We start from the raw sequence: 25,069 nt of genomic DNA, 5'->3' as shown, positions 1-25,069 counted from the left end.
TTGCTCAAGGGCTCATCCTAATCCCAATTCTTAAACAAAATCAATGTGTTAAATTAAAAGTGCATTGTTGTTGACTTGTAAAGTAAGAATGAAATTAGCACAGATACCACCACTCGCACAATTAAAAGAGAGGCCTGGGCTGGTTGTCATGGTAATGACCGCGACATAAAACACCTTATTTATTACAAGCCAGTTTTTTAACCATAATTATTATTACATAATGTCACATGTGATTTGTAAAAATTTCCTAGAAAAATCAGTGAGATCACAGTTATTGAAACTCAGTTTCACTGTGTTCTCTGTCTCATGTGTGATGAATTGCTTTTATTAGTTTTCCTTTTCGTTTTGAATTCACTGGTTTTAATTATATAAATCGATGTTTCTGTCATTCAAGCATTGACTCTCAAGCCACACATGAATATGGTAAGTTAACAATCGAGTAAAACAAGGTCGTCATGGTTTTAAAATGGAGTACATTTCAATAAAAAAAAAAAAAGTTATGGAATAAAAATGGTTTTAAAATGAAGTAAATTTAAGTTGAAATTAGTAGATGGTATAAATTTGGTTCTGATTAATGAAAATGTATTTTAAAGTTCAAAACTCCTACAAAAACTACTTTCCCCAGTGACTATGATAGTGTAAAAAGGAAATACAGACAGATGCTGTAGCCTCGCTCTCAGTTTTTGGTTTTGTTTTGTTTTGGGGGGTGATAAGCTTAAGTTGTTAGAAGTGTAAACCAAGTTTGTTATAAAGTGGTGTTGAATTGGAGTGCATTAGATTGAGAGATGTTATACTTACATACAGGTTACATAAATTGGACAGTACGTAGTGCTGATATTATTTGAACTTATTGTTTTTCTGTCTTCGTGATTACCAGATATTGCAGGTAAGACTGCATTAATAAGATGACTTGACTTGAGTATTTGCTTGATTCTTGAAGGGTGAGCCTTGATATTTATTTGAGATTTGCATGTTTGACTTAATCCCCTCTGGTTTAAAGAAAAAAACAAAAGAAAATAGCCTCCATACTAAATACATAAATCTAAATATATACTCGTCATCATTTGTATCACATCATGAATGCAGCTTTTATTGCAATCCTCAATTGTGTGAAGAAGAAAAAATACTGAAAATGATTGTGGGGAATGTCTTCAATTGCAATAGTTGTATTCTAACCTCACCTAGTGGACACGCACTGTAATACACTTATTTATTGTAAACTACCGAGTAAATCTCATAAATGGTCCGTGTGTAGGTGTGTGTGTGTGTGTGTGTTTATTTATTCATGATTATTTTATATATATTATTTTATTAAGGGAAAGAAAATCCAAACCTATCTGGGTATTTATACCCCCTGAACCTAAAAAGTTGTTTTGCCACCCTTGGCAGCAACAACTGAACTCAAGCGTTTACAATATATGGTTATTACTCTTTGGCCTTGGTGTGTGGAATTTTGTCCCCCTCATTTTTGCAGAATTGTTTTCTCTAAGTCATATTGAAGTTTTGTTTTAGCATGAACTACCCATTTGAGGTCCTACGACAGACAACTAAATAGGGGTGAAGTCTGGCCACTCTAAAACCTTAATTATATTTTGTGGACTTACTTTTGTGGTATGTTTTGCTTCATTTTCCTTCTGCATAACCCAAGAGCACTTGAGGGCACAAAGTGATGGCCGGACATTCGGTTGCAAGATTTTCTTGTCGACCGCAGAATTCATTGTTCCATTAATCACAGCAAGCCATCCAGGCCCTGGTGAGGCAAAGCAGCCCCAGACCATCGCATTGCCACCACCGTGGTTGACTGTTGGCTTGGGGTTTCACAGAGAAGTCAACTCTTTTTGACATCTTGGAGCCTACTTCACTTTGTCAGACATGTAGTACTTAAGTAATTTCTCGATTCAACAAATATGGCAGTAATCGAGCCTGGGGTTGGCGAGTAAAAATTAACTGAGCTTTCCAAAAACTGTGGTTGACCAGTTAACTCATGTTTTAACAAAAGAGGAGGGGGCAGATAGGTTTGGATGTTTTCCTGTAATAAATATCAGCACTTAGATTCTGCATTTTGTATTTGATTTAGCTTTGTGAGCTCTATGACGTTGTCTGAAACACAAGTGTGATGAATATGCAAATGTTAAATTATACATTTGTGTTTGTGCATCTATGTTTTTGTTGATTTTGTTAATAGGAGATGAGCTCATGCGCTGTGTGGACCTATACAACCAGTCACAGTCCAAATGGTTTGAGGAGATGGTCACCACCAGTCTGGTGAGTGAGCAGGTTTTGTTAGTTTGTGCACCACCAGATTTGGGAACGTAAATAATTACAGCATTTGAATTTACTGACCATAACATTGGCTATGGTAGTCTTTCTAATGTTTTGTTAAACTATGAGATACATGAGTGTGTCAGAAGATTAGACACAGCTCTCGGTTAGATTGCAGTTGCACACCACTGCAAACTAAAACCACAGAAATGTTTGTATTTTGTTTTTAATTAATACTTCTCTGATGGTCTAAACAGTATTTTTTAATACAGTTATTACTGATACGGATATTTTAATATGTCTAGTACTGGATATCATTGGATTATACAGGTGTACCTAATGGACTGTCCAGTGTGCGTATTAGGCTATGAAAGTTACTTTAAAATAAAGTAATTTCAGCTATGATATACATTATTTTATTTTTATTTATTTTCTTTCATTAGCAAATCAAATCATTAAATCAAATGTTATTTACATAGCACTTTTTATACATAAAAATATACAACCCAAAGAGGTTCACAGGGATAAAAACAGACAATTAATATAGCAGGAAATATACCAAAACCCACCCCTCCCATCCCCACATACAGTATAAAAAATAAATGTAAAATAAATTTTAAAAAATGATGCTAGAGAGCCAATAGGCCTCAAATTGCTACCGTGGTTTAGAACTATGTTATTTATCAGTACTGCAATACTTCCTGTATTTAGTTTCTAAATATCCATCTCGCTAATCACATGATTAGCAATAAAAGTGTCATGGCCATACTGTTGTAAATATAAACACCACAAAGCATGAGTCCAATGTCTCTTACAGGAAAAAATATATATATTAATCCAATACATTTACATATACATATAATACAATGTAATGTATACCAGTGTATATTATTAAAGGACACAAGCTTTGTCAAGCACATTCTCTATATCAGTGGTATCAGTCGACGAACCTTTTTGAAACTGATCCTTACTCTCCAGGAGTTGGAGCGGTTGGAGTTGGAGCGAGTGGAGATGATCCGGCAGCACTTGTGTCAGTACACCACATTACGACATGAAACGGATATGTTCAAACAAAGCGTAAGTTGGTATAAACCAGTCCTAAAAATACATAAGATGACACTAATTGCTGTACATCAACTTCTACGTCCATAAACCTATTGATTATGAATAAAAGCAGTGGAACAGCAGGCGATAATTGTTATCCATTATGTGATGCTGTCATTAGTGTGGGGACTTGTCTTTTAAAGGGAACATATTATGGGAAGTTGACTTTTTAATGTATAGAAATAGTTGGGTTTCTCAAGTACCTGCCCACCCAGCAAGTACTGCGAGGCAGATGTGCTAACCAGTCGACGACCGTGCTGCCTGGAAAAGAAAGATTTTTTCCATAATCCAGTTGTCCCCTTGAAGACATTCTAATGCAACAATTGACTGCTGTTTCTGTATTTGCCCAGACGATGGAGCCGGTGGACCAGCTGTTACAGTGCGTCGACCCCGCCAAAGACAGAGAGCTGTGGGTGCAGGAGAACAAGACCGGAGACATCAGGCCTGTGGACATAGAGATATAAACTGTACTGGACAGGTCTGCTCACCTTGCAGTCCCACCGACATGTCTGCCTGACGGAGGGTGTTCAATGGCGTGTTGGATCACTAATGCAGCAATGATCCTTTTATGACCTTTAACAAAGAGTGGAGGTGTGTGTGTGTGTGTGTGTGTCAAGAACCTGCTGACGATGATGAAGTCAATTTCGAGGTCAAACTAAGCCAACTTCGTCTTTCTTTCATTCTGCAAGGAAAGCAATTGTACACCTAAACGATGCAAGACTTTGTCTAAAAGATGAAGAAAGACCATCAGTGAACAGTGTACAGATGTTAAATTGTTCTTTGTCATGCTGCAGTTTAAAAGCTGCTGTTTTTAATGTGCTTTTGCTCTGTGTGATAGTTATGGCTGACGTAATATCATTGTACGCCACATGCAAGTACTGACCCTCGCGCCTCTCTATTGCAATACGGTCCTGCAAGTATTCTATGTTGATAGAGTATGCGATGATGGATACAACCATTAACCATAAAATATTTACATTATGTTTAAAATGATGTGTTTTTGATTAGCGATTTCATTTGGACTGCCACCACATTCATTCATTCATTTTCCGTACCGCTTATGCTGAATAGGGTCATGGGCGTGCTGTAGCCTATCCCAGCTATCTTCGGGCGAGAGGCAGGTTACACCCTGACCTGGTCGCCAGCCAATCGCAGATCACATAATAAACAAACAACTCACTCACATTCACACCTAGGGCAATTTATAGAGTCTTCAATTAACCGACCACGCATGTTTTTGGGATGTGGGAGGAAACCGGAGTACATGGAGAAAAAAACCACGCAGGCACGGGGAGAACACGCAAACTCCACACAGGTGAGGCCAGATTCTAACCCGGGTCCTCAGAACTGTGAGGCAGATGTGCTAACCAGTCATCCACCATTCCCTGCCACCACATATTAGCTGATTTTAAAAAGTGATACTTATTTAGAAAGAGGTTCAAAACAAATACTTTAATTTCTTGTATGTAATATGCATTTTTGTTTTTCAAAATAAATCATCAAAAAGTCAAAAGAACGTATTACTGCGTACATTGGTGTAAGGAAAAAGAAAAAAAATATTAAATTTTCTATAAACATATATGGATTGAACATATAATGGAATTTGAGTAATCCACGTCAGTCACTGATCTGTAAATTGAGGAAAGTGTGCAGTTATTACCAGATTATTATGATAGTCTTATTAATGGATTCTTTGCATTTGTAAATGTACTTGTTCAGTTTAAAATATTTTTTAAAGGCAAGTCCAAATTATATAAATATTATCATTCCCAGACCAAAAACCAACTTGACACTCCATAGAATGGTTGTTCTGTATTTGTGACGTTAAAAAAAAAACAGATCAGTATCCTGTTTTTACCCATTGACTGATGTGGTCAATGGTGTCAGCATGCAGCCAGAATTGTTAATGGTTGCAATAGATGTTGAAGCAAATTAATAAATTTTTAAAAGTCCTGTAATTAGCCATGGAAAATGGTTGGGCAGGAAAATGTGATTAGAAAAGTGTCGACTGCAGAATAAAAATCTGTGTTTCAAAACTCTTTGGAATTTGGAAAGTCTGAAAATTGCAATTTTACAGCCATTGTTGGTCAAATTCAAGAAGAAATTTATTTCTAATGGATATGCTTTTATTATGATCAGGGACCATGGTTACACCTGTGTGATAAGCAATACTCTAGAAGGCTGAAGGATGTAAAATAAATAAATAAAACAACAACCTATACAAAGTTGTTTTTGCAACTCCTCTTTGTCATTAATTGCCCACTAGAGCTGGTATAAAGTGCATCTCAATAAATTGGAATATCATGAAAAACACAATTTCAGTAGTTCAATGCACAAAGTGCATATATACAGTATAATGAACCTGCATAAAGTGACATTTCATTTTTAAATACTTTTATTGTAATTTTGATGATAATGATCATAGTTTGCTGCTAACAATCTGAAGAAATTAGGATACATAACTATTTTAAAATCGAAATTAGGTATTAGGTATGCAAATGGGCCTTCTGAAAACAATTTTCCAATGTTTAATTAATTAATATAACAAGTTTTGCTTTTTGAATTAAAGTACTGAAATAAGTAAAACTTTTCAAATATTATTTAGATGCACTTGTACATCAATTGTGAGTATACATTAATACGCACATTTTTATTTTTTCATGAATTAGGTGAGCTTAACACACGACGTATGTGTTGTCATGGTGAGGTGTTTTCTGTTATATTACTACTTCCAAATAGCAAAACACAAAAGTCAGATTGGGTGACAACATTAAACAATAAAATTTCACATTCAACTATAAAATGGGATTGAAGACTCTAAATTGCCCGTAGGTGTGAATGTACGCGCGAATGGTTGTTTGTTTATATGTGCCCTGTGATTGGCTGGCGATCAGGTCGGGGTGTACCCCGCCTCTCGCCCGAAGACAGCTGGGATACGCTCCAGCACCCCCCGCGACCCTTGTGAGGATAAAGCGGTACAGACAATGGATGGATGGAACTATAAAATGGTTTATTACAGTCAAAGGCAGTGATAGGAAATGTGTGTAAAAGTAAAATATAGAAACTCTATTGAATATTTTTCGGTAAACTAGAAACCCACATGGATGGCACCTTATGTCAAACTAATACAAACTGCCCTGAGACATTGATTAGTCATTTATTATGAATGAGTCTCATGATGTGTATTTTTGACTTGGTGGAGATACATTGCATTGTTGGGGACTAGAAGTGGCCCCAATGCTATTTAAGAAATGTTTCAATTAATGAAAATACAAGTTATATTAAGTCAGTTAACAATGATATAGTCACTTTCTATCCAGATGGTAGTTCATGCAGTGATATGTTGTTTTAAATGAGACATCCAAATATTATTAATTGATTAACCAGATGGCTTTTGTTGTCTACGTTTTGTTTTGTTAGCTTACCCAACAGCTTAGACATATTCAGTAGCATGTTATTACACTTTAGTTGCATTTTAAACCAATATGTCAAGAATGGCCAAAAATCATTTTAGCTGATCAATGGTCTACAGCTGATATGTGAAGTGCTACTTATAGTATATTTATTAACACAACTGCAGAGAGCACCAGGCATTTCTGATGTGTAAGGTGTTTATTTATTCAAGATAAGAGAACAACACGCTATTCAATAAACTGGGGCGTGTATTAGAGCATTATATGAGGAAACACAGTATAAAGATATAATCTGTTTTAACACACTATTCAATATCACTATCAATATATGCAGCAGTTACTGGATAAGATAAAGTGTGTTAAAAATGTGTAGTTCATGACAAATGAAGGAGTGCACAATTAAATGCTGGGGTTTTGTTTATAATGTGATGGTGAAGTAAAAATTTAATTTCTGTCAAACTTAACCATAAAGACTTCATAATGTTCGAGTGTGATCTCTTCAAGTGGCATCAAGGTGTGATTGACTTCACATCAAAGAAAACGGCGCTCTTTCTAGTCGATCATGAGTTTCTTGAGGGAATTGAGATAAGACGGGATTAGGGAGCTGACTGACTCGTCGTCGTTGAGGATCTTCTCGACTCGGCCCTCTGAGCCCACGGAGCTGGGCGACCGTACCAGACCTGGGTATGGGGTGCTGTAACCCTGCAGGTGGGCGGAAAAAAAATACATTCTTATAATAATTCTTCCAGACCTCTCAGCAACCTTTGACATCATCTGCCACTACATTCTCCTCACTCGCCTTTCCACTGACCTTGGTTTCACCAGTATGGTTCTCTCCTGGTTCCATTCCTACATACAGTATCTGACAGACAGCAGTTTGTCTCTGTCAATGGCTCTAGCTCCCACTCAACCCCAGTCAACCATGGTGTACCTCAGGGCTCTGTACTCGGTCCCCTTCGCTTCACTGTTTACATGATTCCCCTGGGAAAGATCATTCGCCAGCATCGTCTGCATTTCCATTGCTATGTTGACGATACACAACCGTATCTGAGCACGTCACCAACCACCCTCCTCCCTCCTTGGTCCAGCGTCACAGCCCTTACCCTATGGAGCTCTCTGAACTCCCATGTAGATTCGGCAGGCACAAACATTGGACAGATTCAAATATGCACTCAAACCCTCGTTCACCCTGGCCATTGGCAACTTGTTCGGTTGTTCTGTTCTTGTTCTGTTCTTGATCATGTTTTTGTAGTTTCTATGTGATTGTTTATGTCAAGCGTTCTTGATTTTCATGTAAGACGCTATATAAGTTAAAGTTATTACTCTTATTATTATTAACCCCAGGTTTTCGGGAAATGTTGGTACAGGAGGTCCTGGGTTGATGACGGAGTTCTGTTCTTTTTGGTGGCAATGCAACTTGAATTTGTACATAAGTCAGAACACGCCATAGTCTATCACTAATACATGCTAAGTAATGATGTCATAATTACAGTAAATATTTGAATGAAAAACCCTTCTAAGGCCAATAATATTAACATGAAATAATCAAATGGCAAACATTAGTGGCAACTGAGCATTTCTTCTTATACCGCGTGACGACGTAGTCTTCCGCATAATCCTTTTGAATATTTGTATGGTAAAAAAAATACACCTCCACGCAATAAATACAATACTAAAGAATGAAAAACAGTGAGGATGTAGTAACTGAGCATGTCTTCTTGCACCATGTGATGACATAGTCTTACGCCACTCCGTCCATTAGCCGTAGTAAACTGAGGACATCGAGGAGTTTAATTCTGATGAAAAATGAAAACTGTCTAACATTAAATAAACAAATTAGGACCTTGCATAATTATGTCGTAAACTACACACTAAGGTGGGATGTGTCCAAATTACAGCCCAGGGGGTCATTTGCAGCCCGCCGTTGATTTTTATTTATTATTTATTTATTTATTTATTTTTTACAAATTTGACACAACCCGCAAAGTGGCCATTGTATCCTTCAATTTCTCTGTATGTGGCCCTCAAAGAAAAAAGATTAGACACTCCTGCTCTAAAGCAGAACAACATCAACCATAAACATCACATTTTTGCAAGTTAAGGGCTGTAAATACATACTGAGGAGTATCCCTTGCTGAAGCTGCCTCTCTTCTTGATCCTTATCTTTGTAAGTGCTGATTCGGCGATGTCAGCTCGTTCCTCAGCATCATCCAGCTCATGGACTGTCTTCCTGTACTTGGCCAAGTTCATGTTGGCTTGCTCCTCCTGCATCGTTTGTGAGTAATCAAAACCTGTCAGAATATAATTCGATTCTGCTATGGTGTCGTAAAGACACAATTACAACAACAACAAAAAATAGCAAAATTATAGGATGGAGGTAAATTTTCAAAATGTATCCATCAGTTTCGGGATTTTGTCATGGAAAATTTGGATTTTGAGAAATGGTGAATTTGAGGTGACTTTATTTTATGAACCAATAATTTCTGGAGTTTTATCATAGAAAATGAGAAATTCTTCAAAAGTTTTTTTTTCAAGTTTACTGTAAGTTATAAGCAGTTTGAATTGGTTGAGACATGGTTAATTAGAGGTAATTAATTAATTAATTAATTGAGGTTAAAAAAATAAATCCATTAAAAGCCATTTTTATCTCAGGTGGAAATCTGTGGATGCCCGGATGTTCCGAAAGAGCTGAACATTTTGAGTTTAAATGGTCCGAATCTATATATTAACAAAGACACATACAGCCTCTTCTACTTGTCTCTTGTAAGCCTTCATCTTGTTCTGAAGCCTCTCCACTAGCTCTTGCATTCTCAGCTGGTTCTTCTGGTCCTCCTCAGACTGAAAGACCAACTCCTTGAGCCGACGTTCATTCTTCCTCAGCGTCTTCACTGTCTCGGCGTGTCGCTTCTGCTCGGACTCCAGCTGGAGCTCCAACTCCTTTACCTGCAACACATGACATTTCTTGAAACAAACTATTCAATTACAGCATGTGGCAACAGAGGGCATTGATGCTCCTGTACTGCTATTTCCAGCAATTTAATCTTTATAATTCTCTTTTCTTTCCATTCACCTCCTCTGTCAGAGTTATACAACAAAACCCAAACCACAAAAGAGGTATTTCCTTGCCATGCTGGCACAGACATATTGGATATTCACATCTGTTTTTTTATACATGCACCTCGCTCTGTGCAGCACAGTGCATGATAACACAGCAAGGAGCATCTGGGTTTCCAATCAGCCATTTTAGGCCTTTCTATGTGCTGTTTGCATGGTATTTTCTGTGCATTTGTGCAAATTAGGGTTCAGTGTCTTGCCCAAGGGCACTTCGACATGTGGACAGACAGTCGTAGCATGGAATCGAACCTGTTCTACCTACTGAGCCAAAGCCACCCTAAAATAATCCCCTTGGTATCGCAAGACAAGTCCAGATCTGTGTGACAGACCACCAAGGACTCCACTAAAAGAGGTTTGATGAAGATCTGATATTGTATTTCAAAATAAGAGTGTCCGAAAACTGCATATTTAGCTCTCATTACCCCTGACTGAAAAAAAATCTGTTTAAAAAAATCTGAGATATGTATGTGTGCGGCACGGTGGGGGACTGGTTAGAGCGTCAGCCTCACAGTTCTGAGGACCCGGGTTCCATCCCCGGCCCCGCCTGTGTGGAGTTTGCATGTTCTCCCCGTGGCTGCGTGGGTTTTCTCCGGGCACTCCGGTTTCCTCCCACATCCCAAAAACATGCATTAATTGGAGACTCTAAATTGCCCGTAGGCATGACTGTGAGCACGAATGGTTGTTTGTTTCTATGTGCCCTGCGATTGGCTGGCAACCAGTTCAGGGTGTACCCCGGCTCCTGCCCGATGACAGCTGGGATAGGCTCCAGCACGCCCGCGACCCTAGTGAGGAGAAGTGACTCAGAAAATGGATGGATGGATATGTATGTGTTAAATACAGAAATAGACCCCGTAACTGAGACTGCGCCTTTTAATACGGTGCACCTTATGGTCGGGAAAATACGGTAGGTATTCCTGGGCATACACTGTATGATTTTAGTGATATTGTTTTTCATACAGTGTGGGTTTATTGACTGCGATGGAAAATCAAAGCTAATGATTGAAGTACAGTGGAACCTCAATTTAACGGACTAATTGGGGGGAGGGGTCATACGTTAAATGTGATTGTCCATTAAATTGAAGCTGTTTTTTCTTGGCCTAAAAGACCACTACAGTAAAGAATTATTTATTGTTCTGTACTTTTTTTCGTGGCCTAAAAACACCCAGTACAGTACACAATTTTTGTAAATAAATATAATTTTTTTTTTTTTAAAGGTTTGAAAAGTGTTAAAGTTTATCTAAATTTACCTTGCTGATGCACAAGAGGGGTTATTTTGAGTTCACACAAATTTTTTGTCCGGTAAATCCAAGGTCTGTTAAATCAAGGTTCCACTGTATTCACACTTTAAGGGCAGACTGAGGTGGACTATGTCCTGCTGGTGGTCGTAAGCCAATAGTAATACTTTGGGCAATCTATTCTTTGCAAATGTACTGGACCATTGTCGAGGCCAACCAAATTTTGGACGTGTGAAATTCATCAGATCATCACATGACCGATCAGATAAAATTGCTCCTCTTTGTGTAAAGATCTTGAAACAAACTTGAGGTAAAGTCAACAAACAATCAAAAGCCTGGCTCGATTTTTGATGAACTTCTTTCTTTGTATGGTGTCCAGTGAGACTTGAAATTGGCCCAGATTCAAAAGTGTGTTGGCCAACTCAGAATCTCGCTGGATATAGGCTTGATTCACAAAATGTATTGTGGACTTGGTTGAAGAAAAATGCCTTTTCACTCTAAAGACGAATAAATCGTATAAGACAAACTACCTCAATGAGTTAAAAATATTGAGTGACAGTTTACCTTTCCCTCCAACTTCTGGATGGTCTTTTTGCCTCCTTTCAAAGCCATCTGCTCTGCCTCCTCCAGCCTGGTGCTCATGTCTTTCACCTGAGCCTCAAGACCTTTCTTCACCCTCTCCAGATGGAGCGTGTGCTCTTGCTCCAGGCGTAGTTCCTCCCCCACTCTGGCCAACTGCCCACATTCAGCAGCTCCTTGATCATTTCATCTCTAGATGATTTCCTCTTGTGTATGTGTGTGTTTTACCTCACAGCTGGCCTTCTTGGATTTGTCGACCGATCCCCTCAGCTCTCCTTGTAGCTCCTCATGCTCGTGCTGCAGAGCTTGGAGATCCACCTCCAGCTTCCTCCTCCCACTCAGAACCGATTGGAACTGAAAAGCAGCAATGAGTTCATAGATCAGATTATTCTCGAGTAGGGATTTCAATGATTAAACGATCATTCTATCAACAAGGTTATATGAAGATGTACGTATTATTTCCAACCTTGAGCATTGGCATTGTGCCTCATACTGACCGTCCTGGCAATGTAGTCAATGAAAGCATAAGCGGAATTAGGGCTAGCAGATCCTGATTTTAACTACAGTACTATAGTTGAAGAAAATCAAAGTAAACGTTGCTCTTTATTTGCATTTGTTCCTGTACATATTGTTACATGTGCATCAGCTATACGTCGGGCTGAGGTTGGTATTTATGATTTAATTTAATAAAACTGACTGTGGCTGGCAACAGAATAATTACGGTCATGTTCTTTGTATCCTCAAGCAATATGATGATGTACCAAATATATGAGTTGAGAGTGCTTAACAAGGTTTCTTTTTCTGCAAAGAATAAGAACCTGTTTGACCTTAAAGCTAACTATCAGAGTTGTGCAGGTGAGTAACAGCACTACACTGATCTACAAAATATATATATATGTGATGCACTGAATCCGCAAGAAGTCAATTGCGATATAATGAGTGATTACGCTAAAGGCAACAAACAAACTGGCTGGATTTTGATGCGCTTACTTCTGTACTGGAACACTTTGCTAGAGACAAACCTGCTTCACATAAACATGGCACTCTTTCACACTCAATTAATTAATAATTGAAGGTTTAAGTTACATTTCTTCACACTTTTCAAATTTCTTCTCTGTGGCCAAGAGATCAAAAGTCACCTGGTTGTTGAGATCACTGTATTTTTCATTGGCATCCTGCAACTCCACCTCCAAGGCTTTGCGAACCCTTTCTGTACTCTCCAAGACAGAGCGAGACTCTTCACCATCACTAACCAGGAGAGCACAGCGTCTCTCCAACGCCACCATCTCCTCCTTGTGCTCCTCGTGGCCCCTCACTTCCTCCTCGAGCTGAGCCTGGAGCTCCTAGAGTAGAGTCATTCTATAAATTCTCGAACTAGCGCACCACGGCGGTAGCATAATTAGAACACTGTCATCAAACCTTGATCTGCTGCTGTGTCTTTTTGCTGCTCTTGCTGAACTCAGTGTTACTTTTGGTAAGGAGATCCACTTGAAGCTCCAGTTCAGCAACATCAGCCTCTAGTTTCTTTTTGAGCTTCAATCCCTCCACTCGACCTTTAATCTCCACATCCAAGGTGGCCTGTAGGGATTCCAACGCCCTCTGGTGGCTTTTTCTGACAGAGAACAAGTAAAGAGGTGAGAGGATCAAGCTAAGTTAAATGCTTCATTTGATTGCATCCAAGCTTTTTTGAAGGAAGGGAAAGCTGAATGAGAGCAGGTCTTACCTCTGTAGTACGTTGAAGGTTTTAAAAGGAAATAGAGGACAGTATTAGAGGCAGAAAGAATCAAAGTGTGTTATGTTAGCATAAAAGATAGAGACGGGGAGTCAAGAGGAGATGAGGTACCGAGCAGCATCAATCTCTTCCTCCTTCTCTTGAAGTCTGCGCTCCAGGTCTGCTTTTGCCTGAGACAACTCCAGCTGCATTCTCAGCAACTTGGTTTCTTCAGCCTATAAGGGATAAATCCAACCATATCATAAATGCAATTATTTAGAAGCATTTTTTCTTCAAGTTAAAATGGACTAAAAACTGTACCTCTAAAGCTGCCTCTGACTCTTCCAGTGAAGCCTGTAATTCTTCTTTCTCCATCTCTATCTTCTTCTTTGCTTTCTGGAGCTCATGGACACTCTTACCTCCATCTGTGAGCTGGTCCATGAGGTCCGCAATCTCTTCTGTAAGTAAGGATAACTCAGAGGCATAGCCTCCTCCATACACACACACACCTTTACAGCCTTTAAGACAATTACATTCCTTTTAAACATGTCATATCACGTTTTGTTTTGTTTTTCTGAGCTGCCCTTGATGATCAATCACACATAAAGAAGATGAGACACAAATTTTGAGCAAACCAGTTTGCAAGAGGCAAAACACAATGGACAGGTTTTCCAAACAAGCAATATTGAGTTGAATAAAACTGTACATGTTGATAAGGGCTGGCACGGTGAACGACTAGTTAGCACATCTGCCTCACAGTTCCGGGGACCGGGGTTCAAATCCCGGCCTAGCCTGTGTGGAGTTTGTATATTCTCCCCGTGCCTGGGTATATTTTCTCCGGGCATTCTGGTTTCCTCCCACATCCCAAAACATGTGTGGTAGGTTGTTTGAAGACTCTAAATTGCCGTAGGTGTGAATGTGAGTGCGAATGGTTGTATGTTTGTATGTGCCCTGCGATTGGCTGGCAACCAGTTCAGGGTGTACCCCGCCTCCTGCCCGATGACAGCTGGGATAGGCTCCAGCACGCACGCGACCCTAGTGAGGATAAGCAGTAAAAGAAAATGAATGGATGTTGATAATGGGGACACTCTATGACAAATTAAGAGGTAACGTAATCGTTATCACAGGATAATGTGAGTCGAGTGAGTCAGTCGATCTCTCAGACCGAAAGTTATACAGTAAGTATTTTTATACACTGTGCTATAACTCACTTTTTTTTTTTCGCTTGTGGGAATACAATACAATACAATTCATTAGTGTGAATTAGAGCCCTGACGCTAAGACTAACACAGTCCTGTATTGTTACTTAATGTATTTTAGCTTGCTTGCTAGCTACAGCATTTTAATGATCGGAACAAACCCAAACCTTAGTTCATGTTCGGAATTTGTGCTCACTAATTTGCACATACAGAATTTTTTAAACTTGCTCATACAAAAGGAATCATAAAGTTGTGGTATAGTGCAATATATAAAATTAATGCTTTGTAATATGTTTGGTAAGTCAGTAAATGGTCTGATTTATTGTTAAAATGTTTCTGTTCATGCTGTATTTCAGTGTTATTCATTGATGTTGATGATAAAAACATGGGTTTACATTAAAGCTCAAAATAAGTCAATTGGACGGATTATTAATTTGCATTTTTTTATCCCCAAATTCACATACACTTATTCTGGTTATGAAAATTATAATATATGTTTGTCTGATGTCTTGAGGTTTTGGTGGGCTTCAGAAGATTTTTAGATTTCAAAAGGGCACCAGTGCTCTTTAAGTTAGGGAATAACTGGCTTCGTGTTTAATTCAAAACATGGCAGGAAATGGGCAAAAATGTTGATATGTTTTCCAACCTGATGTCCATGAATGTCTTGTTTTGCTTAAATCCATCCATCCATCCATCCATCCATCCATCCATCCATCCATTTTCTGAGCTGCTTCTCCTCACTAGGGTCGCGGGCGTGCTGGAGCCTATCCCAGCTATCATCGGACAGGAGGCAGGGTACACCATGAATTGGTTGCCAGCCAATCGCAGGACACATACAAACAAACAACCATTCACACTCACATTCACACCTACGGGCAATTTAGAGTTGTCAATTAACCTACCACGCATGTTTTTCGGATGTGGGAGGAAACCGGAGTGCCTGGAGAAAACCCACGCAGGCACGGGGAGAACATGCAAACTCCAAACAGGCGGGGCCGGAGATTGAACCCCGGTCCTCAGAACTGTGAGGCAGACGCTCTAACCAGTCGACCACCGTATTTGCTTCAATCACACACACAAAAAGTCTGTTTTCATAGAGTAATAAGCAAATTGCAAAGTATAAATCTGCAAAACCTTTTGACTTCCTTTGCATCCTGTGTGCAAAAAGCTTGCTGGTAAGAACTCTGTACTGAATGTTTGCATTCAGTGTTGCTATTGAACATCTAATTATCTGGGTACTTACGGTTTAGGATCATTGTATTTTACCGCAACCAAAGTTTGACAGTTTGGTTATTTACTTATTTGGGCATTATGGAAAGGAGCAATTGAATGCGAGAGGATAACCACTTGCTCATAAAACTTGGCTTACTCCTGAAAAATGATGGGATAACTGTCTAATTTTATGGTAGCGAGTTTGGCTTTGAATATTTGACCTTTGTGGGCAGTCACTACTGTGCATTAGGCACGAGACGGAGCAGTGTGTCCTCAGTTTGTCGATTAAATACAGAATATACCTTGGTAGGCCTTGTTCTCCCTTCGTAGAGCTTCCAGCTGCTCCAGAGACTCTTCATGCACTGTCTTCAGCTTGAAGAGCTCGCCTGCGTGTTGTCTGCTCTCCTTTTGGCAGCTCTCCACCTCCGCTACCAGCTCCTCACACTTTTGCTTCCAGTCTCCCAGCTGCTTCTCTAGAACCCGCTGCTTCTTATCCAGAGCTTGTCCACATCCGCTAGCCTTAAAATGGAGAATATACTGTATGTTCAAATTCTATAATAAAGGATATTTGGTGGCACAATGCACACCTCTGCTCTACCTTCTCCAGGTCCATGCACAGCTCCTCCACCTCTCCCTGCAGCCTCTGTCTGGTTTTCTCCAGAGAGGAGCATTTAGCCTGGGTGGCTTCCATTGCCTCCTCTGCCTCCTGCAGCCGCAATACCAGCTTCTTTCTGTGGCACAAGTATTATTCAGACCAGTGGGCCTGAATGCAGCTTTCTTAAGAGCGTGACTGCCAGTATCAACGTGACTTACTTGGTTTCCTCCAGCTCATCAGCATGCTGGATGGAGTCTGCCTCATGTTTTGTCCTTAAGTGTGTCATCTCGATGTTGAGTTTGGAGATGAGCCGCTGCAGCTCTTGCTTGCTCTCCTGCTCCTCCTCCAGCTGCTCCTTGAGCCCCTCGCACTCTTGCCGCACCGAACTCAGACATCCGCTGACTGCCTGCTTACACTGGCAACCACAAGATACCATGTGTTTGGTATTTTTTTTCCACTTTCTATAGAGCCATATTAAATACTTAATTTCCGTTTAATTTCAAATTGGGAGTTTTGTTTATCCACACTGTGACACTCACTTTGACCTCTTCATCCAGCTGTTTCTTCAGTTCTTCTAGTTGAGATTGGAGGAGAGACTTGGTACGACTCAACTGGCCAGATCTGTTCTCGGCCTCAGCCAATCGTCGACTTGTGTCTGTATTATCAGCTAGAGAGGCACACACTGTACTTTAATTCATTGAAAACTATAGTTATTTTCATCATGTTACCAATTATAACCATTACAACAGACAACAAATCTGATCAAATAAAATGTGATTTTTATTGACAAAGCACTGGACACAACACAATCTCTCATCTACAATTGAGATATGCTTGATTCCAGTTTTGTTTTTTTTAACTATGTTTTTGGCTCATGGCATTTGTCATCAATCAAAAACCTGACTGTCACAAAATTAATATAATAAACCAGTCGGGCCATCTCTCATTAGGACAATTGGCTATCACACCTACAGGAACTGAAAATTTAAGAAAATAAGGAGTTGCCATAGAGTTAAACAGGCTTTTAGGTTATATTTAGTTTTACAAGTCTTTATTGTTTTCCCCTGTTCATGTCTAGAGTTAGTGCTCTGCAACAGGATACATTTAGTATGCGTGTTTGTTTTGTAATTTCTAGCTCTGTATGTATGGATGTTGATCTAATGATAAATAATGATCACTAATGATTGGGGCACTGCTTATCCTGTTTAGAACTAAGTGAAGAATGTCTCTGTCATATCTGTACCTGTGAGTCTGTTCTTGGACACAGTGAGCTCAGTGAGTGTCCTCTGCAGGTCATCTCCTTTCCTGTTAGCCTCATAGAGCTGTTCTTCCAATTTCTTCATCTGGCTATCTGAGGACATCTGCGGCAGCACAGAAACACGTGAGCCCACACATGACTGTCTTTGTTACAAAGGCATATGGCTTAAGTTGCTTGGCTGAAACACTTTTCCAATGTCCCCTAACTTGCGGACCTTGGCTTTCTGTAGACTTTCTAGTGAAGTGGATAGGTCGTCTACTTCCATCCTCAAGTTCTGCTTCTCCTTTTCCAACTTGGCCTTGGTCCTCTGCAGAGCGTCGCACTGCTCACTTAGCTCTGCAATGACATCGCCGTGGCGTTTTCTCAGGGTTGCAGCCAGCGTCTCTGACTGGACAGATGACTCCTCCAGGTCTCGTCTCAGACGCTGGAGCTCCGCCTCTCGCTTCTTGTTCATCTCTATCTGTTAATCGCACATACAGTTATTAATACTGGGTAGCATTTTGTCAAAAGCAATTTCAAGAAAAACAGTTCTATCTCTGTACTGTTCTGGGAAATGTGTTGGGTTTCATTGCTTTTGAGCCAGGATATTTTATTTGGAGAAGGAGAGCAAATTTAACACGTTTCTTGAAATCATAAACATCCTCTTTATCCACTCCATACAACGAAACAGCTGGATTGCTGATGGCTTGATACACTTGAAAGACTATAGTAAGTCCAGCCACAGGGCTAATAAACTACTTGAAAAACGCCCCCAAGAACAAGAATTATGATTTGTGTCTATATAAGAATAAATTTGATGGTACTACCTAACCACTGAACATCGACCTGGTGGTCAAGTATCTTCATAATCACAATTTGGCATATTGTGTATATATATATATATATATATATATATACGGTATAAAACCTAGGCTAAAGTACTATATCCTTTAGGTCATACAATTTGATGAAATGTCGGGGATTAATTGCCTCCAAAATATAATGCATGCTGTTGTAAAAGACCCCAGTTTAGCAAACAGCAATGGATAGTCTGTGTGTTGTTTTCTTTTGACATTCATTACTTTTACATGACACAGACTTTTAAAATGTTAACTAAACTTGTGACTGTACAAGAGATTTTATGATGGTGACGTTATTTTATGAATGAATGGATTGTGTTTAACTTTAGATGTTTGATTGTAGGTGGAACGGTGACCGACTGGTTAGCACATCTGCCTTACAGTTCTGTGGACCCAGGTTCAAATCCGGCCTCGCCTATGTGGAGTTTGCATGTTCTCCCTGTGCCTGTGTGGGTTTTCTCCGGGTACTCCGGTTTCCTCCCACATCCCAAAAACATGCATGGTAGGTTAATTGAAGACTCTAAATTGCCCGTAGGTGTGAATGTGAGTGCAAATGGTTGTTTGTTTATAAGTGCCCTGCAATTGGCTGGCGACCAGCTCAGGGTGTACCCCGCCTCTCGCCGAAGATATCTGGGATAGACTCCAGCACGCCCGCGACTCTTGCGAGGTTAAGCGGTACGGCAAATCAATGGAAGGATGTTTGATTGTATATCAAATAGTCTTTTACCTGTGAGGCGGTGACCCCGCCTGCTTCCTCGAGTCGATCTGTGAGATCGTCCAGTTCCCTGCTTAAATCTGCTCTGTGCTTTTCCACCTGTCAAATACATTACAAGAAAGTACATTTTACATCATTTACATTCAAAAGTTTCAAAGGATTCCTGTTGTTCCTCAATAAAAATGATTAACATGCCACTTTTTATATAATTCCACTTCCAAAGTGAATGCTGCATTTCAATATCGTCATCTCTCAAATCCATATACCAATTTCAATGAAGTTAACTGATGATTTGCAAATCCTTTTTGACATTAAATATATTGTCTTTGTAGTGTATTCAGTTGAATACACTACAAAGACAATATATTTAATGTTCAGAAGGATAAACTTGTTTTTTTGTTTTGTTGCAAATATTCACTTATTTTGAATTGATCCCTGCAACACGTTAACATCACCCCGTAGCATCACAGACGGTGGCTTTTGAACTTTGCGTTAACAATCCGCATGGTCCTTTTCCTCTTTGGCCTGGAGGACACAATGTCCATGATTTCACAAAAACTATTTGAAATGTGGACTAGTCAGACCACAGCACACTTTTTCACTTTGCATCAGTCCATCTCAGATGAGCTCAGACCCAGAGAGGACGGCAGCGTTTCTGGGTGTTTTTGAGATTTTGTTTTTGCTTGGTAGAGTTTTAACTTGAATTTGTAGATGTTGGAATGAAGTGTGTTAACTGAAAATGTTTTGTTAAGTGTTCCTGAGCCCACGTGGCAATATCCTTTAGACAATGATGCCGGTTTGTAATGCAGTGCTGAGGGACCAAAGCTCACAGGCATTCAATGTTGGTTTTCAGCCTTGCGGCTTTCATGCAGCAATTTGTCCAGATTCTCTGAATCTTTTGAGGATTTTATGGAGTGTAGATAATGAAATCCCTAAATTCCTTGCAATTGTATGTTGAGAAACATTGCTCTTATACTGTTGGACTATTTGCTCTTGCAGTTGTTTCCAAAGTGGCAAACTTCACCATATCCTTGTTCGTGAACAACTGAGCCTTCTGGGGATGCTCCTTTTATACCCAATCATGACACTCACCTGTTTCCAATGAACCTGTTCACCTGTGTAATGTTCCAAACAGGTGTATTTTGAGTGTTCCTCAACTTTCCCAGTCTTTATATGCCTCTATCCCAGCTTTTTGGGAATGTGTTGCAGGCATCAAATTCAAAATGAGTGAATATATGCAAAAAAAATAAAAATAAAACAAAGTTTATCAGTTTGAACATTAAATATACCTTTGTAGTGTATTCAGTTGAATATAGCTTAAAAAGCATTTGCAAATCATTGTTTTCTGTTCTTATTTACATTTTACACAATTTCCCAACTTCATTAGAATTGGGATTTGTAGACACAATGCTCAAATTAGTTGCAGGGTGGTCTCTCCCACTGCTCACACAATTAGGAAGTTGAAAACAAAGGGGTAATACTGTAAGTGCAACCACCTCAATTCATTTAAGCTATTGTTCACACACAGCCATTAAAAATTGCTTTGCCCATCAGAACACTGTTGCTAACCAAAACAGCATCTACTAAGGTATGTATCCATTCTCTCCAGATGTTCCCTTCACACTATTAATCTGATTTAAGATGATTTTATGTACAACCCCAATGCCAATGAAGTTGGGACGCTGTGTTAAACATAAATAAAAACAGAATATAATGATTTGTAAATCATCTTCATGACGACAAACAATGGACTTCGTTTTCCCTTGCCCGGACGCGGGCCACCGGGGCCCCCCACTGGAGCCAAGCCTGGTGGTGGGGCTCGAAGGCGAGCGCCTGGTGGCCGGGCCTTGCACCCATGGGGCCCGGCCGGGCACAGCCCGAAAGGGTAACGTGGGTCCCCCTTCCCATGGGCTCACAACCTGTGGGAGGGGCCATAGGGGTCGGGTGCAGTGTGAGCTTGGCGGTGGCCGAAGGCGGGGACCTTGGCGATCCGATCCCCGGCTACAGAAGCTGGCTCTAGGGACGTGGAATGTCACCTCTCTGGCAGGGAAGGAACCCGAGCTGGTGTGTGAGGTCGAGAAGTTCCGACTCGATATAGTCGGACTCGCCTCCACACACACCTTGGGCTCTGGTACCAGTCCTCTCGAGAGGGGTTGGACTCTCTTCCACTCTGGAGTTGCCCATGGTGAGAGGCGCCGAGCAGGTGTGGGTATACTTATTGCCCCCCGGCTCGGCGCCTGTATGTTGGGGTTCACTCCGGTGGACAAGAAGGTAGCCTCCCTCCGCCTTCGGGTGGGGGGACGGGTCCTGACTGTTGTTTGTGCCTATGCACCAAACAGCAGTTCAGAGTACCCACCCTTTTTGGAGTCCTTGGAGGGGGTGCTGGAGAGCGCTCCCGCTGGGGACTCCATTGTTCTGTTGGGGGACTTCAATGCTCACGTGGGCAATGACAGTGAGACCTGGAAGGGCGCGATTGGGAGGAACTGCCCCCCCCCCGATCAGAACCCGAGCGGTGTTCTGTTATTGGACTTCTGTGCTCGTCACGGATTGTCCATAACGAACACCATGTTCAAGCATAAGGGTGTCCACACGTGCACTTGGCACCAGGACACCCTAGGTCGCAGTTCGATGATCAACTTTGTGGTCGTGTCATCGGACTTGCGGCCGTATGTCTTGGACACTCGGGTGAAGAGAGGGGCGGAGCTGTCAACTGATCACCACCTGGTGGTGAGTTGGCTCCGATGGTGGGGGAAGATGCCGGTCCGACGTGGCAGGCCCAAACGTATTGTGAGGGTCTGCTGGGAACGTCTGGGAGAATCCCCTGTCAGAAGGAGTTTCAACTCCCACCTTCGACAGAACTTTGCTCATGTTCCGGGGGGGGGGGGGGGGGGGGGGGGGCGGGGGACATCGAGTCCGAGTGGACCATGTTCCGCGCCTCCATTGCTGAGGCGGCCGACCGGAGCTGTGGCCGTAAGGTGGTCGGTGCCTGTCGTGGCGGCAATCCCCGAACCCGTTGGTGGACACCAACGATGAGGGATGCCGTCAAGCATAAGAAGGAGTCCTATCGGGCCTTTTTGGCCTGTGGGACTCCTGAGGCAGCTGATGGGTACCGGCTGGCCAAGCGGAATGCAGCTCTGGTGGTCGCTGAAGCAAAAACCCGGGCATGGGAGGAGTTCGGTGAGGCCATGGAGAAAGACTTCCGGACGGCTTCGAGGAAATTCTGGTCCACCAGCCGACGTCTCAGGAGAGGAAAGCAGTGCACCACCAACACTTTGTATAGTGGGAATGGGGCGCTGCTGACCTCGACTCGGGACGTTGTGAGTCGGTGGGGAGAATACTTCGAAGACCTCCTCAATTCCACCGACACGCCTTCCCATGGGGAAGCAGAGTGTGGGTTCTCTGAGGTGGGCTCTCCTATCTCTGGGTTTGAGGTCACCGAGGTAGTTAAAAAGCTCCTCGGTGGCAGGGCCCCGGGGGTGGATGAGATTCGCCCGGAGTTCCTAAAGGCTCTGGATGTTGTGGGGCTGTCCTGGTTGACACGCCTCTGCAACATCGCGTGGACATCGGGGACAGTGCCTCTGGATTGGCAGACTGGGGTGGTGGTCCCCCTTTTTAAGAAGGGGGACCAGAGGGTGTGTTCCAACTACAGGGGGATCACACTGCTCAGCCTCCCTGGTAAGGTCTATTCAGGGGTGCTGGAGAGGAGGGTCCGTCGGGAAGTCGAATCTCAGATTCAGAAGGAGGAGTGTGGTTTTCGTCCTGGCCGTGGAACGCTGGACCAGCTCTACACCCTCGGCAGGGTCCTCGAGGGTGCATGGGAGTTCGCCCAACCAGTCTACATGTGTTTTGTGGACTTGGAGAAGGCGTTCGACCGTGTCCCTCGGGGAGTCCTGTGGAGAGTGCTTCGGGAGTATGGGGTACCGAACCCCCTGATACGGGCTGTTCGGTCCCTGTACGACCGGAGTCAGAGTTTGGTCCGCATATGCGGCAGTAAGTCGGACTCGTTCCCGGTGAGGGTTGGACTCTGCCAAGGCTGCCCTTTGTCGCCGATTCTGTTCATAACTTTTATGGACAGAATTTCTAGGCGCAGCCGAGGTGTAGAGGGGGTCCGGTTTGGTGGCCTCAGTATTGCATCTCTGCTTTTTGCAGATGATGTGGTTCTGTTGGCTTCATCAAGCCATGACCTCCAACTCTCATTGGAGCAGTTCCCAGCCGAGTGTGAAGCGGCTGGGATGAGAATCAGCACCTCCAAATCTGAGACCATGGTCCTCAGTTGGAAAAGGGTGGCATGCCATCTCCAGGTCGGGGATGAGATCCTGCCCCAAGTGGAGGATTTCAAGTATCTTGGGGTCTTGTTCACAAGTGAGGGAAGAATGGAACGGGAGATCGACAGGCGGATCGGTGCAGCGTCTGCAGTGATGCGGACTTTGTATCGGTCCGTTGTGGTAAAGAAAGAGCTAAGCCGAAAGGCGAAGCTCTCAATTTACCGGTCGATCTTCGTTCCTACCCTCACCTATGGTCATGAGCTGTGGGTCGTGACCGAAAGAACAAGATCCCGGATACAAGCGGCCGAAATGAGTTTCCTCCGCAGGGTGTCCGGGCTCTCCCTTAGAGATAGGGTGAGAAGCTCGGTCATCCGGGAGGATCTCAGAGTCGAGCCGCTGCTCCTCCGCATTGAGAGGAGCCAGATGAGGTGGCTGGGGCATCTGATTCGGATGCCTCCCGGACGCCTCCCTGGTGAGGTGTTCCGGGCATGTCTCACCGGGAGGAGACCCCGGGGACGACCCAGGATACGCTGGAGAGACTACATCCTTCGGCTGGCCTGGGAACGCCTTGGGATCCCCCCGGAAGAGCTGGATGAAGTGGCTGGGGAGAGGGAAGTCTGGGCGTCCCTGCTGAAGCTACTGCCCCCGCGACCCGACCCAGATAAGCGGTAGAGAATGGATGGATGGATGGAAATCATCTTCAACCTATATTTAATTGAATACACTACAAAGATATTTTATGTTCAAACTGATAAACTTGATTGTTTTTAGCAAATAATCATTAACTTATAATTTTATGGCTGCAACACGTTCCAAAAAAGCTGGGACAACTGGCAAAAAAGACTGAGAAAGTTGAGGAATGCTCATCAAACACCTGTTTGGAACATCCCAAAGGTGAACAGGTTAATTGGGAACAGGTGGGTGCCATGATTGGGTATAAAAGGAGCTTCCCTGAATTGCTCAGTCATTCACAAGCAAATATGGTGCGAGGTTCAGCTCTTTGTGAACAAGTGCATAAGAAAATAGTGGAACAGTTTAAGGACAATGTTCCTCAACATACAATTGCAAGGAATTTAGGGATTTCTTCATCTACGGTCTATAATATCATCAAAAGGTTCAGAGAATCTGGAGAAATCACTGCATGTAAGCGGCAAGGCCAAAAACCAACCTTGAATGCCCGTGACCTTCGATCCCTCAGGCGGCACTGCATCAAAAACCGACATCAATGTGTAAAGGATATCACCACATGGGCTCAGGAACACTTCAGAAAACCAATGTCAGTAAATACAGTTCGGCGCTACATCCGTAAGTGCAACTTGAAACTCTACTATGCAGAGCAAAAGCCATTTATCAACAACACCCAGAAACGCCGCCGGCTTCTCTGGGCCCGAGCTCATCTAAGATGGACTGAGGCAAAGTGGAAAAGTGTTCTGTGGTCGGACGAGTCCCCATTTCAAATTGTTTTTGGAAATTGTAGACGTCGTGTCCTCCGGGGCAAAGAGGAAAAGAACCATCCGGACTGTTATGGATGCAAAGTTCAAAAGCCAGCATCTGTGATGGTATGGGGC

At 42.1% G+C, this 25,069-nt stretch overlaps 2 protein-coding genes across 9 annotated transcripts in view; one reads left to right on the top strand and one right to left on the bottom strand.

The window, feature by feature from the left end:
• Positions 1–5,591, top strand: part of gas7b (growth arrest-specific 7b) — a 93,933-nt gene extending 88,342 nt beyond the window's left edge. For all 3 annotated transcript variants that reach the window (XM_061756907.1, XM_061756906.1, XM_061756908.1), the window contains 3 exons: positions 2,186–2,265; positions 3,241–3,339; positions 3,717–5,591. In XM_061756907.1, coding sequence (XP_061612891.1) covers positions 2,186–2,265; positions 3,241–3,339; positions 3,717–3,830 — 293 coding nt within the window. In that variant the 3' untranslated portion in view covers positions 3,831–5,591. The remainder of the gene's footprint in view (positions 1–2,185; positions 2,266–3,240; positions 3,340–3,716) is intronic.
• A 550-nt stretch (positions 5,592–6,141) lies between these two features.
• LOC133469618 (myosin-16) overlaps positions 6,142–25,069 on the bottom strand; it is a 72,267-nt gene continuing 53,339 nt past the window's right edge. For 4 of the 6 annotated variants that reach the window (XM_061756900.1, XM_061756904.1, XM_061756903.1 and 1 more), the window contains 16 exons: positions 19,249–19,335; positions 17,897–18,142; positions 17,668–17,785; positions 16,964–17,091; positions 16,643–16,839; positions 16,428–16,560; positions 16,132–16,348; positions 13,740–13,906; positions 13,551–13,654; positions 13,127–13,319; positions 12,847–13,050; positions 11,936–12,061; positions 11,693–11,863; positions 9,522–9,722; positions 8,898–9,044; positions 6,142–7,481 (listed from right to left, as the gene is read on the bottom strand). In XM_061756900.1, the coding sequence (XP_061612884.1) occupies positions 7,332–7,481; positions 8,898–9,044; positions 9,522–9,722; positions 11,693–11,863; positions 11,936–12,061; positions 12,847–13,050; positions 13,127–13,319; positions 13,551–13,654; positions 13,740–13,906; positions 16,132–16,348; positions 16,428–16,560; positions 16,643–16,839; positions 16,964–17,091; positions 17,668–17,785; positions 17,897–18,142; positions 19,249–19,335 (2,589 nt within the window). In that variant the 3' untranslated portion in view covers positions 6,142–7,331. The remainder of the gene's footprint in view (positions 7,482–8,897; positions 9,045–9,521; positions 9,723–11,692; positions 11,864–11,935; positions 12,062–12,846; positions 13,051–13,126; positions 13,320–13,550; positions 13,655–13,739; positions 13,907–16,131; positions 16,349–16,427; positions 16,561–16,642; positions 16,840–16,963; positions 17,092–17,667; positions 17,786–17,896; positions 18,143–19,248; positions 19,336–25,069) is intronic. The other 2 variants (XM_061756901.1, XM_061756905.1) reach the window with 2 other exon arrangements.

This window comes from Phyllopteryx taeniolatus, chromosome 19, assembly GCF_024500385.1.
Source record: "Phyllopteryx taeniolatus isolate TA_2022b chromosome 19, UOR_Ptae_1.2, whole genome shotgun sequence".
Classification (NCBI taxonomy): Eukaryota; Metazoa; Chordata; class Actinopteri; order Syngnathiformes; family Syngnathidae; genus Phyllopteryx; species Phyllopteryx taeniolatus.
This window is presented reverse-complemented; position numbering and strand designations above follow the sequence as displayed.